The sequence below is a fragment of the Halyomorpha halys genome, unplaced genomic scaffold (assembly GCF_000696795.3).
Source record: "Halyomorpha halys isolate HHAL.00 unplaced genomic scaffold, Hhal_1.1 Scaffold525.1, whole genome shotgun sequence".
Classification (NCBI taxonomy): domain Eukaryota; kingdom Metazoa; phylum Arthropoda; class Insecta; order Hemiptera; family Pentatomidae; genus Halyomorpha; species Halyomorpha halys.
Genome location: NW_027107431.1, coordinates 494,240 through 508,459, shown reverse-complemented (window position 1 = coordinate 508,459; position 14,220 = coordinate 494,240). Strand labels below are relative to the sequence as shown.

Below are 14,220 nucleotides of genomic sequence, written 5' to 3'. Positions count from 1 at the left end.
TCGTGACCTTATATTGTAAACTGTTTTTAGAGTTCTACTACTGGGTAGTTTCTCTACATCCTGTATCATATCATTATGTCATTATGATCAAATTTACTGGTTGTATTTTTTTATACAGTTGTAAATATCAATAAATAAATAAAAAAAAAACCTTTTGATAACCTGTTATAACATTTAATATTCTAAATAAGGTATTATTGCCAATATTTAGAATGGCCAGAGAGGCCGAAACATTGTGAAAGAATAAACATGTAGGTACTATATGGATATTTTTTATAATAATTGATAAACAAACAAGTCTAAAACAATAAATTAAACTAGATTATTTAGAATAGTATGTAGGAGATGGCCGAGGGCGCGGTAAAAACAGGAGAAAAAAATATTTAACAACTATTTATTTGCCTATGTTTCGTCTCAATTTGCAGGGCTTTATCAAGGCTCAAAAATATACAAAATAACAAAAATATTTTGACAATGTAGGATAATAAGATACAAATTAGTAAACAAAGGTAGGGTTAAAAATTATGCAAATATAAGTAAAACAAATTATATAAAATTGAACAGAAAATGTACAATAAAAAAAAGATGTACAATAATAAGTAAGTATATAAAATATAATATAAAACTAATTCTATTTCAGTCTAACTGTTTTTTTCACTTATATTTACGTAATATTGTTGTTGTTGTTGTTGTTGATTGTTGCTTAAAGGCGTAAAACCCTCTGGTCATCTAAAATAAATAAATAAAAAAAAAAAATAAAAAAATAAAAAACCAAAAAAAAATAAAAAAGTATAAAATTCTAACCTTGTTGTTCTTCAACATATACCAGGATCACTTTAGAATTGTTTGTTCCTTCAAAAATCATCTGCAGACTTTCTTTTCCGTTAGCTGATATCACACTTAACTTAAGTCCAGTTTCCTCGGACCGTTCCCATTTCTTGAACCAGAACTTGAAACCTGTGACTCTCCAAATCGGTTTTATGTAGGTCAAGTGCGCAGTATTCTTCGTTAACAATGTGATAGTTTCAGCTAAAATATTAAATTTTTAGTCCAATACGTGAGAAGTAAAATCTCTAAAAATTTATATTAGAAAATTCCATTAAGACAGGCATACATGGTCGATCGCAATCTGGCACAGCACAAGGTTCACGCTCCACGTTGGGGTCAGTCGTGATGCACCACGGTCCTGATATGTCCCTGTTAGGGTTCCGGCAGAAATTTTCGGAATTGTCTATATCGAATAAAAGCGATCTAAATTCGGAGGCATTTTCTCCTACATGGAACAATACTTTGATCTGAAAAAGATTAATTTTTAATGGTAGGTTACATCATTTTTTAAGGAACAAAAATAAATAGTTAAAGATGATAATTGGTGAGGCCTTATTCAATTTCAGTTTTTGGAAATATTAATACATCAGTAAGTTCAAGATGAAGGTAGAAACGTAATCTAATGTAATACCAAATTAAAGAAGTTTAAGTTCATTAATTTTCAATAGTGTCTAGAATGAAATAAAAATGAAAAGAAGAAAATTGATCGAATAATGAGACATTTTTTTTAAAAATCAGAAGTTATTTGTAGATGAATGAAATGTTTAAAGTTGACCGTGGAGCTATTATGATGAGAAGATTGTGGGGGTACGATCAGTAATGGTGAATAATTAAAACTTATTTTATTTGTGCTGACGTTTGGACCATTCCTTCATCGGGGCTAAAAACAAAAAACCGAGATAACAACTTTAATCCAGAGAAAAATAAAAATAAATTAATAACAAACAATCAATGTATGACAATAAATTAAATATATACTAAATGATACTTATTAAAGATAAAATATAATCTTGCAGACGTAATAATTATACAAAACTAGTGATAAAAAAGCAATTAAAATCAGACAGTGCTCCTCTAAATAAAGAAATAAATATAATTAGATGTGCGGGAGAAAATGTAAATGATAAGTAATTTAAATTAACAAAATATAATATGGAAGTAATGATTAAAAATATATAAATAGTGAAAAAATTGAAATTACCATAGAGAAATGTGCGAAAGAAAAATATATACATAATACAATGGCCAAGACAAAAACGAAATATATGCTAAAATAATTAAATGACACATAAACATGCTAAAATAGCTATAGGATGTCCGAAATCATGGGCGTAGGCAGAGGGGAGCAGCTGGAAGACGAAGCTTCCACCAGATTTTTGGGGCTCAAGAAAAATAAAAAGAAAGAAAATAGTGGACTTATTTGATAGATGGTTTCTTTCCGGAAGCATGCTATAATTAGGAAGGCAATGGCAGGAAATGATGGTGACGTCCAAAAAATCATCAGAGATAAAAAGTGCGTTATATTTTAATGGTGCGAGCTATTGGTTAAACATTGTTGTTAACTATTTGAATTCAGTCGATTCATTTTCAATAATTTATTGTGGTTATAGGTAATAAAAATTTAAAAAGTAATGATTGAATTTCAGGAAGTACAAATAAAATGGTAGGGTATTTCTTGGAATGCGTGTGTGTGTGTAATAGGCGGGGGACTGCTCCCCACTTGGGGAAATCCTACCTACGCCTATGTCCAGAATAGTGACAAGGAGCAAAGAGAGAAGAAATATGTGGGGGTGGGAAAAAGAAAGAAACACAGAAAAACTTACTGGACTCGGTCGATTTTTGAGTTGCTGTCAAGAGTTAGGATCTGACCGGCCAGGCGCTTCTCTTAACTATTGTAGTCTTGTGGAGCGGTCAAATTATAATTATACTTAAACTGTCATCGTTATTAGTCATGATTGATGTTTCTTGAAGGAACTTAGGGAGAATGTATGTATAATATATATATATATATAATATCTATATATAATATATTTATATGTATATGAGCAGGGTAGTTACAATATATATTATAGCCGTAATTCATGTATAATAGTTATAAAATTCTTATATAATAGGAAGATAAGACAATATTATTGAACGGACATCAGCACTCAATACTGTTGACATCCCTCTATGTTTAACAAGGATATTATGGTTCAGCATTATTTTCCTAGTTTGGTAAGTTTCTTCCAAGTTTAGTATCTAACCATGGTGCGGAGGGGAGTGGGGGAGTCAAGTTTTTGATTTTGGTGGACCGCCACAGAAATAAAAATCGACCCCGTGAGCCTATTCATAACGACGCCGCTGCAGGCACGAGGCAGTTAAAATTGACTCTCAGCTACAAACGTATGCATACGTATTATAACTGGCGCCCTAAACAGACATAGCTTTAACGGTTGTTTCCAGGCTTTAAGGAGCTTTCAGCCGTCCACTGTCTTTTCGTATCCGGATCAAGACACCGAATCGTTAAAAAAAGAACTTTATAATTTATCCATACTTCTTTTATTTATAATTTTATATATCCCAAAATAAGTGAATTATTGAAAAACCTAAGGCAAATATTAGTATAATTTTTTAAAAAATATTTTATTGAAGGATATTGATGTTATTTTATATTGAAGTGGATAATATTGATGCAATTTTATATTGATAGGTTATGTAAATAGAGATAGTATCTGTTTAGGATACTGATAGTATTGAATATATTTAAAATTGAATATATATTTTCTCCTCGCAGCAACCGAAACGTTGAAGTTTCAAATAAGGTAAATAGAAATAAAAAATTTTTTTTTTCATTGGCCGATAATAATAATATTTGTTTTTTATTTTTGTAAATATAATACTTTGTTACATGGAAACATTTTGTTGTATTTTTATTTCAGTGTTAAGAAATTCATCCTTTTGAATTTTTGTATTCCATAATCGCGTTTATACAGCTTAAAGTATAAACACATATAAGTACAATCACTCTATTTTTGTGTGATTTTTTTTTAATCATTTATTTATTGTTGTTTACAACTGTTACAAAAATTTGCTGTAGGTGAGATAGTGACATGATACAAACATGGGGAGAATCTACCCATCGAAAGAACTTCAATAAGATTTCTAGAGGAGAAGATCCCGAGGCCATCTTATTTTCAGACGCCTAGGAGGATTATTAGGTAATGAAGGAGAAGCCAGGTTAGAAGTGGATTTGGGTGGTTGGGAAGTTTTTCATGGAAGGAATGGTATCTGGTTTTGGCCAAATCGGCAACACATGGGACATTGAGGTCCTGATGGATGACTTGATTTGTGACAAAGTAAGGAGCTTACGAAGGATTTTTGACTGTAAGGATTGGATTCGGGAGGAATTTGATGGTTTAGTGAAGTCCCAAACCTCAACTCTGTATGTCCAGATAGGCCTTATAATAGTCATGTAGATCAGTCTTTTGTAATGGATTGGCAATTTAGACCGTTTGTCTAGAAAATATTGTAATAGTCGAAATCGAAGACCGGTTTCCTGTCTCTTCAATCTTGTTTGAGGATTCCATGTCAGTCGCTTGTCGAGATGTCCTAACTAACGGATCTGTTTGACAGGAATAAGTGGGGTATTATTAAAGGATACTATTGTGCAAGAGGTCATTGGTTTACGACGAAGGGTAAATTTGATTTGGTGGGATTTATTGGAATTAATTTTAATCCTCCAATTTTGGAACCCTTCTTCAAGGGTGGTGATGTGGGATTGGAGGGTTTGGGATACAATGTAAGGATCATTGTTCACTGACAATAGACATGTATCATCGGCATACGTGTTGAGGATAGTGTTAGGATGAGTTGGGATGTCAGCTGTGAAAACTGTATAAAGGATAGGACCAAGTATACTACTCTGAGGTACACCAGCAGACTGACGGAATAGGGATGAATAAGCGCCGTTGTAAATTACTTGAAATAATCTTTCGGAGAGATAAGAACGGATAATGAGAAAGTATGTAGGGGGTAGGACTTTACGGATCTTGTATAGCAGTCGTGGGTGCCTGACTCGATTAAATTGTGTGAATTAAAACAAAATTGTATTCTAAATATTGCTTATCGTTGAATTGAATTCTCCAGAATGAAGATGGTAAGCATTACTTTCTTTATTGAATATAATTCGGTTTATAAAAATGATTTATAATTTTCACACGTACATCTTCATCAGCATTAATCCAACGGTCACAGTTTCTGCCAGATATCGTAGTTGTTATGTTCCACATGTTTCCAGCTCCTGTTCCATATGCGCGACATACTAAAAAAAAAAAATATTATCTCTGATCATTATTAACAGTAATTACAATTTATCACATTAAATTAACAATTCCTTACTTTTGAATATGCATTTAGGAACGTCACATTTCTCTCTTTTGACAGTCCTGTTGGAAAGCCTATCATAAACATAGCAATAAGCAGATTCCTTTTCAATAACATTTCTGCAATAGTTTACTGCCTCATAAGTATTATTGTCAACAAACATTTTTTCAATGGGCTGAAAATATTTTAGATTAATTTATATATTAAAATTAAGTATTAACTACTTTTTAAAATATTTAGTTACGTTGATAATAAATTAAATTATGTAAATAACTGTAGCACATAAGACATTTTTAATTATGATAGTTAATAAGGTAAAAGTGCTTCTAGAGTGACGGTTACATGAGGTGATGGAAGTAACCCAAACGCCAAATTTTCCTTCATTCCATTGAAGGGTCAGGCTTTTCTAATCACTTGGGTGCCGTGAAGGGAGGGGACCAAGGTCTAAATCCGACAATCCTAATTTTATTGTCTTAGTTATTATGATATTGGGCCAATGAACAATCCAAGTTTTCAATCTCGATGACGGAACTCAATGTATTCAAAAAATTAAAAACAAAACTAAATAAATTATGAATTTTTCTATGGTTCTTTAGTTTTTGGCAAATTTGACTCAGAAGGACTAATTTTAAAATAAATACGTTCTAATTTGGACTGAATTTTCCACAATCGGAACCAAATACCAACTCTGTAAACTAAATAAATTTAAACTTTTTTAAATGTAAATTTTTCGCACTCGTAAATGCTTAAGGATTACGGATTCCCGATTATAACTGTAGGTTCATGGGGACAATATAATTGTGAAACGAGTTTGTTGAATTTTTATCACTGTTTTCACACAAATTGTTTAAAACTGTAATTGTTTATTGTTTTGGCCAAATAACACTTTCAAGTTTGTTTTTTAACCCGCCACCTAGTCATTTCTCTCATTCATGGGTTATCCTATATGTAAGTAACCTATTTCAACATTTATTTTCAAATATTTGTCGAGTTTTCATTCTGTGGGACAGAGGCGATGTAAACGTCAACCTGCCAAGTCCGGAATCGAACCGGTGCCGCTTCAGACTTAAGGTTGTTAGTGTGATGATTCAGCTCCCTTGGCCTAGGTTTCATACTTTTATGTTGTATTGAAAAAATCACGATATGAAATTAGATTTTCTTTAGGAATTCTTCATTGAAAATGGAACAAATTCCCAAGTAAAGTGAAGAACTGGAGGAGGTCACTAAGTTGACATGACTGCCCACTGAATTTATATATATATATATATATATATATATATAAAATGTAGTGCTTGATTATTAAAAATAGAGATGCCGGAACGGGAAGTATTAATCACAGAACGGTATCCTTTGACAGAACCATTCTTTCCTGTTGCTCTTCTTTTTTGGAATTCCTTACCTATTTCCATCCGTAATGTCTATTCACAACCTTCCTTCAAACCTAAGCTATTTTTAAAATAAGATTTATGTATAAGCAATCTAATTATTAGAAATATAAATCATATAAACGTACATAGGTTATATGGTAGAACAAAAGCAATCATTTATATTTCCTACTTTTCTTTTTAGGGGATTCGGCTCAAGAATAAAGATTTTTTTTCATTCATTCCATTTATATTGCATAATTTTTAAATGTGAAATACCGTGACAAAATCAGATATCCAGGGTAGACAAGCGCGACCGTTTTCTGAGACCGATATGTGACCCATGTAATCAGTGTCCGTTGGTGTTGAGCTGCATTGAACCCGTGTGTCACCAAAAGGTTGAAATGCTTTGAGTGGTAGTTCATCTGAAAGGTAAAACATAAAATAAATGGACCAGTTCATAATGATCTGACAACCTAATAACCCATTATACTTGGGAATAAAATACTTCCACAGATTGTAAAACAATATGAATTTTCAAGAATACTTAAAAGAAAAACTTGAACATCACCTAAATTGTTTTATGCTTGTTGCGGCCAATATATGTTTAATAATTGGTTTCAAACAATAAATAAATTGATCTGTTATATTTGTGAACATTTGGTATCTGTATGTTAATATTTGTGAGAGATAAGTAATACCAGTATTGTGTACACACCCTTATCTATCTGCCTAGTCAGTAGTTACTAGCAGGCTGGCCAAACCTCATACTCACTTCTAGCTACGGCGGGCGGCTCTTCACCATGAGAACATTTCTCGGCAGGCGGCTCTTCTCCTTCACGAGGACATTTTTCGGCAGGCGGCTCCTTTCCTCCACGAGGACATTTCCCCACACGGGGCTACATCACCCAGGGTGATATATAGCCAATTTTATTTATGTCGCAAAGACAAAAAACAATTTCTTTTGATTTTCAAAATAATTTTACTTTTTGTACTTTTATAAGTTCCTTTTTTTATTTTTCTAGTTTATATGTTTGAATATTTTGTTTTACAGTTTATTATGTTCAATTATTTCAAATACAACAATGACAAAATTCGGCTATTCATTTATTCTGTTTTCACTACTCTACACGACTGGGCGCTAGTAAAGGTTCCTTTTAACTTTCCACCGTAACATTTGGTCCTCCGGGCCGGATATATTTTTTAGTAATTGTTGTCAAGGACCTTCCTAACAATGCCATTGCATTATTGCATCTCATACAAAATAGGGATTTATGCATTAAAATGATATAGTTTTTGTAATGAGGGGGTTATTTAAAAAAGTTTAATCGGACACTGTTATAATATTTTGATAATTATAATTATTGACTTGGTCCAGTGGTGTGTGTTGGAAAAACCTTTTTAGTGATATGTGACAGGTCAATAATGAGGCATTAAACAATATTAGTGTTATGTGCAAGGGAATAATATGTTAATGATAAGAAAACAATTTGTAGGTTGTCTCCTTGATAATAGCCTAAGGGCCGAAATTATGGAGAGTGAAATAAACTAATGTTGAGTGTAAAGGATTATTTAAATCATATTCTGCATTCTTTTATTATATAAGATAATATATATGTATATACACATTCATATTACATATACCATTTGCATCATCAACTCCTTAAAGAAAAAAAACTATTTCAAATATTGAAATTAGGTCTGTAAGAACTATTAAAAATTAAAATCTGCACCAATGGAGGGTTAAGGGTGCAGTACTTTGTAAGGAAATACTGTTACTAGACCAACGGCTTGAGTGGCAAAGGGGAGTCATTTCTCTCATGATTCCAAACTCCTTAGCCACTTCGTCCATGAGGTTGCTTACGAAGTTCTTCGCATTGTCTGTGAATAACTTCCTTGGAGTTCCAAATCTATATATCACTCAAGATTTGAGTTTTGAAATAATTACGGTAAAGGTTGCATTTCTGGTTGGACATAGCTAAACCCATCAGCTGAAAGTATCCACAAATACGAGGAGATAAGCGTTTTCTCTTGATCTTCGAGGATAGGGACCCATTATATCCATCGACACAATTTCCCATGGATTATTATTATAGCAGAGATACATTAACCCCCGAGGTGGTGTGTTAGGTGGCATAACCTTGTGGCATACCTCACAGCGACTCACATAGTGGCTTATATCGCGATATATTCCAAGCCAATAATATAACCTCCCAACCCTTGTGCCGTGTCCGGGACTTCAGCGGTTCTAAGGCTAGACAGGGGTTCCAACAACAGCATTATATTTATTTATTAATATATTTATGTATTTGTTTTTATATATTCATATATTTATGTATTTGTATTATGTACCTCAATCGGTTCCTGATGGGTACTGACTGTAAAGGTTAAATATATTTAACTCAAGGACTAGAAACCATAGACCTCAACTATGCTATTATATTCAGGTGGCATGCAGGGATTCTTAACTATAAAGTAAAGTTTCTGGCTCGGTAATAGCTAACCCTTCATCCTCGGAACACCACTCTTCCGATCCATCTGTTTAATATTCTTTATTTGTGCGATTTTCTTTTAATCACTTTCATACCCCATAACTTCTTTTTCTTAATTTTCATTTTCATTTGTTTCCGCATCAATTTCATAGTTAACAATACCTTCAGTTTTTATCTCAGATTTTTCTTTAACTTGAATGTCTACCACGATATTTTCTTCTTTTCGGACAATACGTTCCGTAAACCTATCCGCAAATTCCTCTATTCTATCAATTATTTTTTCAACAGTTTTATTATTTTCATCCTTTTATCTAACCTCTCCATAAGAATTATAAAATTATACATTTCTTCTGATGTGGGCGACTTTGTTCCCTCCATCGCGAATAATTTCAAAATCAAAAGCCCGCAGAAATGAGAGACTAAAAGTCAATTTGGCGGACCCGAATTAAAAAAAAAAATAATCTATTTATTCATTAATACTACCACTTATTCATTATTATCAAATATTCATTATTTTTCTCATTCATTATTATTACCCCGCATGATAAAATAAAATACTAAAAAGAAACACCAGAAATACCCCACAACTACATGTACATTAATTATTCAAATGAAAATAAAGTTCTATGATTAAAAACAAATTTTCACTATTATGATACCACTTCCTATTGTTTTATAATAATAAATTGAACTACTCATTTTGCATAGAAAATATTTTATTAGTATTCATTTTTTTTCCACACTTTAATAATAGCGCTAGTTCTATCTTATCAACCTTTACATGCACTGTTAGATTTTAATTATTCATAATTTTACTAACATATTGAAAATTGATAGGGTCACGGTAGCAGCGTGGTAACGCGCCTGTCTACCAACCCGAAGGATACGAGATCGAGTTCCCAATCCTACCCGGGATTTTTTAGGCATATAAATATGCAATACTCACTCACAACCTCCCTCCGGGCATTTGTGAGGCCTGTAAGCCATTGGGTGGCACTCACAAAAAAATAGGCGTGGGAGTGAAAACCCACTCCACGAAAAAAACACGTCAAGAAACGGGCAATGTATTAGGAAATACAATGCGCGAGGACTTAATAATAATAATAATAATACTAAGTTTTTACTTATTAGCATTCTTCACTGACAGTACCCCCAACCATCCTCTCCTCGTTTATATTATCCATGGTCAACAATCTTCTCATCATTAATTATACTTGTATCATTTGAGAAAAATAGAAATAAAATATAGAATAATATTCATTACAAATAGTGTCCAAGCTTAGAAAACATCATCACTGTAACAAAAATTGTATAATAAAAATAAACCGATTGCTCAGTTGGGAACATTTCAAGTGAAGTAAAAGTACTTTAAGTATTGTAAGTAGATTCCTATCTCCCAGTCCTTATTACTTTATCATATATACAATTTTATATAATAATACAGTTCCAGCGTGCTAATGTTCTAGCGGACCTACTTTGGGATGCAGCCGGTAATCCTTGTATATCTCCTTCTTTTGGAGAATGGTCCCTCCACTTGTTCTTTCATTCGATGAGCATGTGGACACGTCATACTCAGATTTCCCATAATCTGAGTGGAGATTATGTTTAGTACCAATAGCGTAGTCAGCCTCCTGGTCATCAAAGGACTCAACGCTAAAGATGCCTCAAGATAGTTGAGATTTTCTGTGGTTTTCGAGACTACTATGTTTAGGGAATGTTACTGAACGGAGTTTTTCCTTTGCTTTAGATCTCTCCAATATGCCTACTCCAGCCATCATCTCGCTAAATTTAGTTCGCTTGGTAATGAAATCAATCAAATCCCGGTAAATGGAGATGTCCTTAGACTTAAGCCGCTCTTCGAATGCTCTCTTCGATCCTTGATCTAAATTCGAGAGGGCTAAATGAAGTTTGATGAAACTACCCGTATCGCCGATTCCTAAGGCCGATAATATGCCGAAGTTATTTTCCTGTACAGATAAGAATCTATGTAAATTTGTGGATGATGAATTAGTTAAAGGGGAAAAATCCATTACCCTCTAAATGTAAAATCCGGCGAGACGTCTGTCATTCTGGTACCGACATACCAAAGTATAATACGCCAGAGAATAATTAACTTCCTCTAAATTGAATCCAGATATCAGAGCTAAAGCTCCTTCGCGTAAGCTACTACGTAAATAATGGAACTTAATTGTGGTGGTAAGTGAGAGTTCCTTATGAACCATAGAATCGAATAGGGAATAAAATTCATTCAATTCAACTAATTCCCCCGTAAATGTAGGTAAATTTATTTTCCTAAGGAGAGCACTCGTAGTTTCACAATAACTTGCTTTAGCGGAATCAACTCCATCAAGTCCATGCACGCGTTTTTACGGCCGTCATTTCAATCTTTTCCTTCTTAGTTTGGAAGGTAACATTATAAATTCCAATTTTTTACTGGAGAGCTTCAAACTTCCTTCGTAGTTTAAGGTAACATTATAAATTCCAATTTTTGACTGGAGAGCTTTAAACTTTGTCTCATAATTCACTAGCCGGTCAAATACAGGTTTTAACTTGGCTATTGTTCCCTTATCTAAGGTTTACGATTTATTAAAAAAGGCCTAAACTGCAGAAAAAATATCCTCCCTTTCGGCCAATAAAACTGAAGGGTACTCCATTATTAGAAAAATGAAAACTAAACGGAACAAAACTAAAGTCATAGATAAAAAAATAGTTAATTTTAACAATGAAATATTGAGAAGAAATAGAAATAGACATATCAAAAATATTTTATAAATTATAATCGGGTAAGCATCTGTAGCGGTGCTACCTTTCCGAGACCGGCCGTACTAACATCTTAAGCACTTCCCGCCGAGACGAGGAGCTTCAAGCCGTGTCACCTAGAAGCGTCACTCATGTTTATCTTATGTAAATGTTGTATTAATTTATTTTTTTTTAATATGTAAATAATTTTTATTATACACATGTAAATAACATCAAAAACTGTAAATACTTGGAACCAATAAAGAAAGTTGGTAATGGGAAATATATTGAACCGCAAATAAGTGCGTTCTCACAGGTGGTGCCTCTCACCGGCCTTTTTAAATTTAACAAAATCATTACCCCATCGTAAAACGTTCAAGGTATTCTTTCTAGCCATGATTTTTCGTTTATGTGAGTTCCTCAAGCTTCCTTTTCTGTGGTCACCTCTCTCTCCTCTATCTGTTATCCCTTCGTAGGCTCTGGCTGCTAGCTACCCTTCCGGCTTATATACCTCCTTCGTCTCTATCGGAATAGTACCCGGTAGAACGAAGGTACCTTCCAGTAGGATCTGGCGGCTAGCTACCCTCCAGGTTTGCATACCTCTCTCGTGTCTACAAGAATAGTACCCGGTAGGACGAGGTTACCATCCTCTGAGATATAACGGGTGTCACCCATTAGTCTCATCCTATCTACTCATCTTCCTTGTCAACTACCTAACCTTTATAAACTGAACACACATTGTCGAGGCCTTATGGGGAAGCAGAATCAGAAAGAAACAAACCCACCTCGACACATCCTTTACAAATTCCAAAATTTATATTTTTATTTCAGAATTTTCTCATATACAAACAATTATGCAAATTTATAAATATCTCTAAAGTTATTACTAAAGGAATATTTATATATCATGTATATACATAAACAGACAGCAGAATATCACAGAAAAAGTAACTAATGTAACAAAAATCTTACTCTATCAAATTTTTAAAATTTGAAAAAAAAAAAAAAAAAAATTAAATAAATCAACAAGTAAAATTAACAAAATTTTTTTGTCAATATTTCAGGACATTATGATATAGTACATAATAATCCTTAATTTTAATGTCTTTAGTCGGAAAACGTTAACGTATAAATACAGTAACAAAACTAAACACAATGCTTCTATGGTTCATATCTCCTCCTTCTAAATACATTTCTTATTTTACTTTATTAATTGTTTTTATTTCCTGTTCGTCAATTCGTGCGTCATAGAATTTGTAATGTATAATCATTAATTAGTAGGTCCAAGAGGAGTTTTGAAAAAAATAAATTCATGTTTACAAATAGACCTTATATTTTCTAATCAAGTACATATAACGCAGGCCACTACTTAAAAGATCAACTAAAAAAGTAAAATGTATAAATTAATTTACATAATTTCAATCAAAGATAATTATAATAAATAATTAAGCAATCATTATACATATTTTTTTTCATTTGGAACATACACCTTAAATTTACGGCGTAAAGAACTAGAATGCTTATCGCCGGAGCTTCAAATAAAAAATATATATGCAGAGAATCCAGCAAAAACAGATATACTTCGCACTCATAGGCCAAAGCGGGAATGGTGAGTATATTCTCGCTCACGCAGCGCTAGCAGTCCGTACAGTACAAGAACCGGAAAGAAAAAAAAAGGCAGTTATTTCACCCCAATTTTTGATTACCTTAATGAAAACTATGCATAATTACAAGTCAAAACTGATGAGTCTGTCAAATATAGGTAGGGGGAATAAAAAGGGGGATAGCAGTTTTTATGATATTCGTATATGAATATAAATTTGGCAAATGAAAATTTGTCCGAACAACTATAAATCAATTTATTTTAGCAAATATCATAAAAACTACTACTCCTACGACGATAAACGTTAAATAACTACTTCATAGTCCATAGAACTAGCTTTAATTTGAGTGCTAACAGACATCTATACGTCAAATGTTTTTTGAGATATAAATTTTTCAAAATAAATTCACTAACTACTGATCTTTCAGTACGTTCTGTACAAAATTTTTATGAAATATTGCTTTTTAAAAATCTATATCTCGAGAATTATTGAATGTAAATAGCTTTATTAGGGCCTAGAGTTTAGTAAATTTACTCTACTTTAAATGATGTTCTCTTAGATTTTCTATTGTTGTTGGTAGTTTTAAAGATATAGAATGAAAAATTAATTATTTTTAACGATTTGAAAAATTCGGCATTTTTTATTCCCCCTACATATACTTGGCAGATTCATCAATTTTGACAAGTAATTATACATAGTTTTCATTAAAGTAAACAAACATTGGGGTGAAATAACTGACTTTTTTCTCCTCTTAGGCTCTTGTAGTATTAGGTACTGAGTGAACAACAGATAGCGTCATACTTGTTGCAATACTTTTTTTTTTTTTTT

General features: G+C 32.6%; 1 protein-coding gene across 1 annotated transcript in view; it reads right to left on the bottom strand.

The window, feature by feature from the left end:
- LOC106683889 (uncharacterized) overlaps positions 1-14,220 on the bottom strand; it is a gene marked incomplete at its 5' end in the record, with an annotated part of 76,895 nt that overhangs the window by 39,945 nt on the left and 22,730 nt on the right. The window contains 5 exon segments of the mRNA XM_067045702.1: positions 805-1,029; positions 1,115-1,295; positions 5,034-5,131; positions 5,209-5,368; positions 6,837-6,982. Coding sequence (XP_066901803.1) covers positions 805-1,029; positions 1,115-1,295; positions 5,034-5,131; positions 5,209-5,368; positions 6,837-6,982 — 810 coding nt within the window.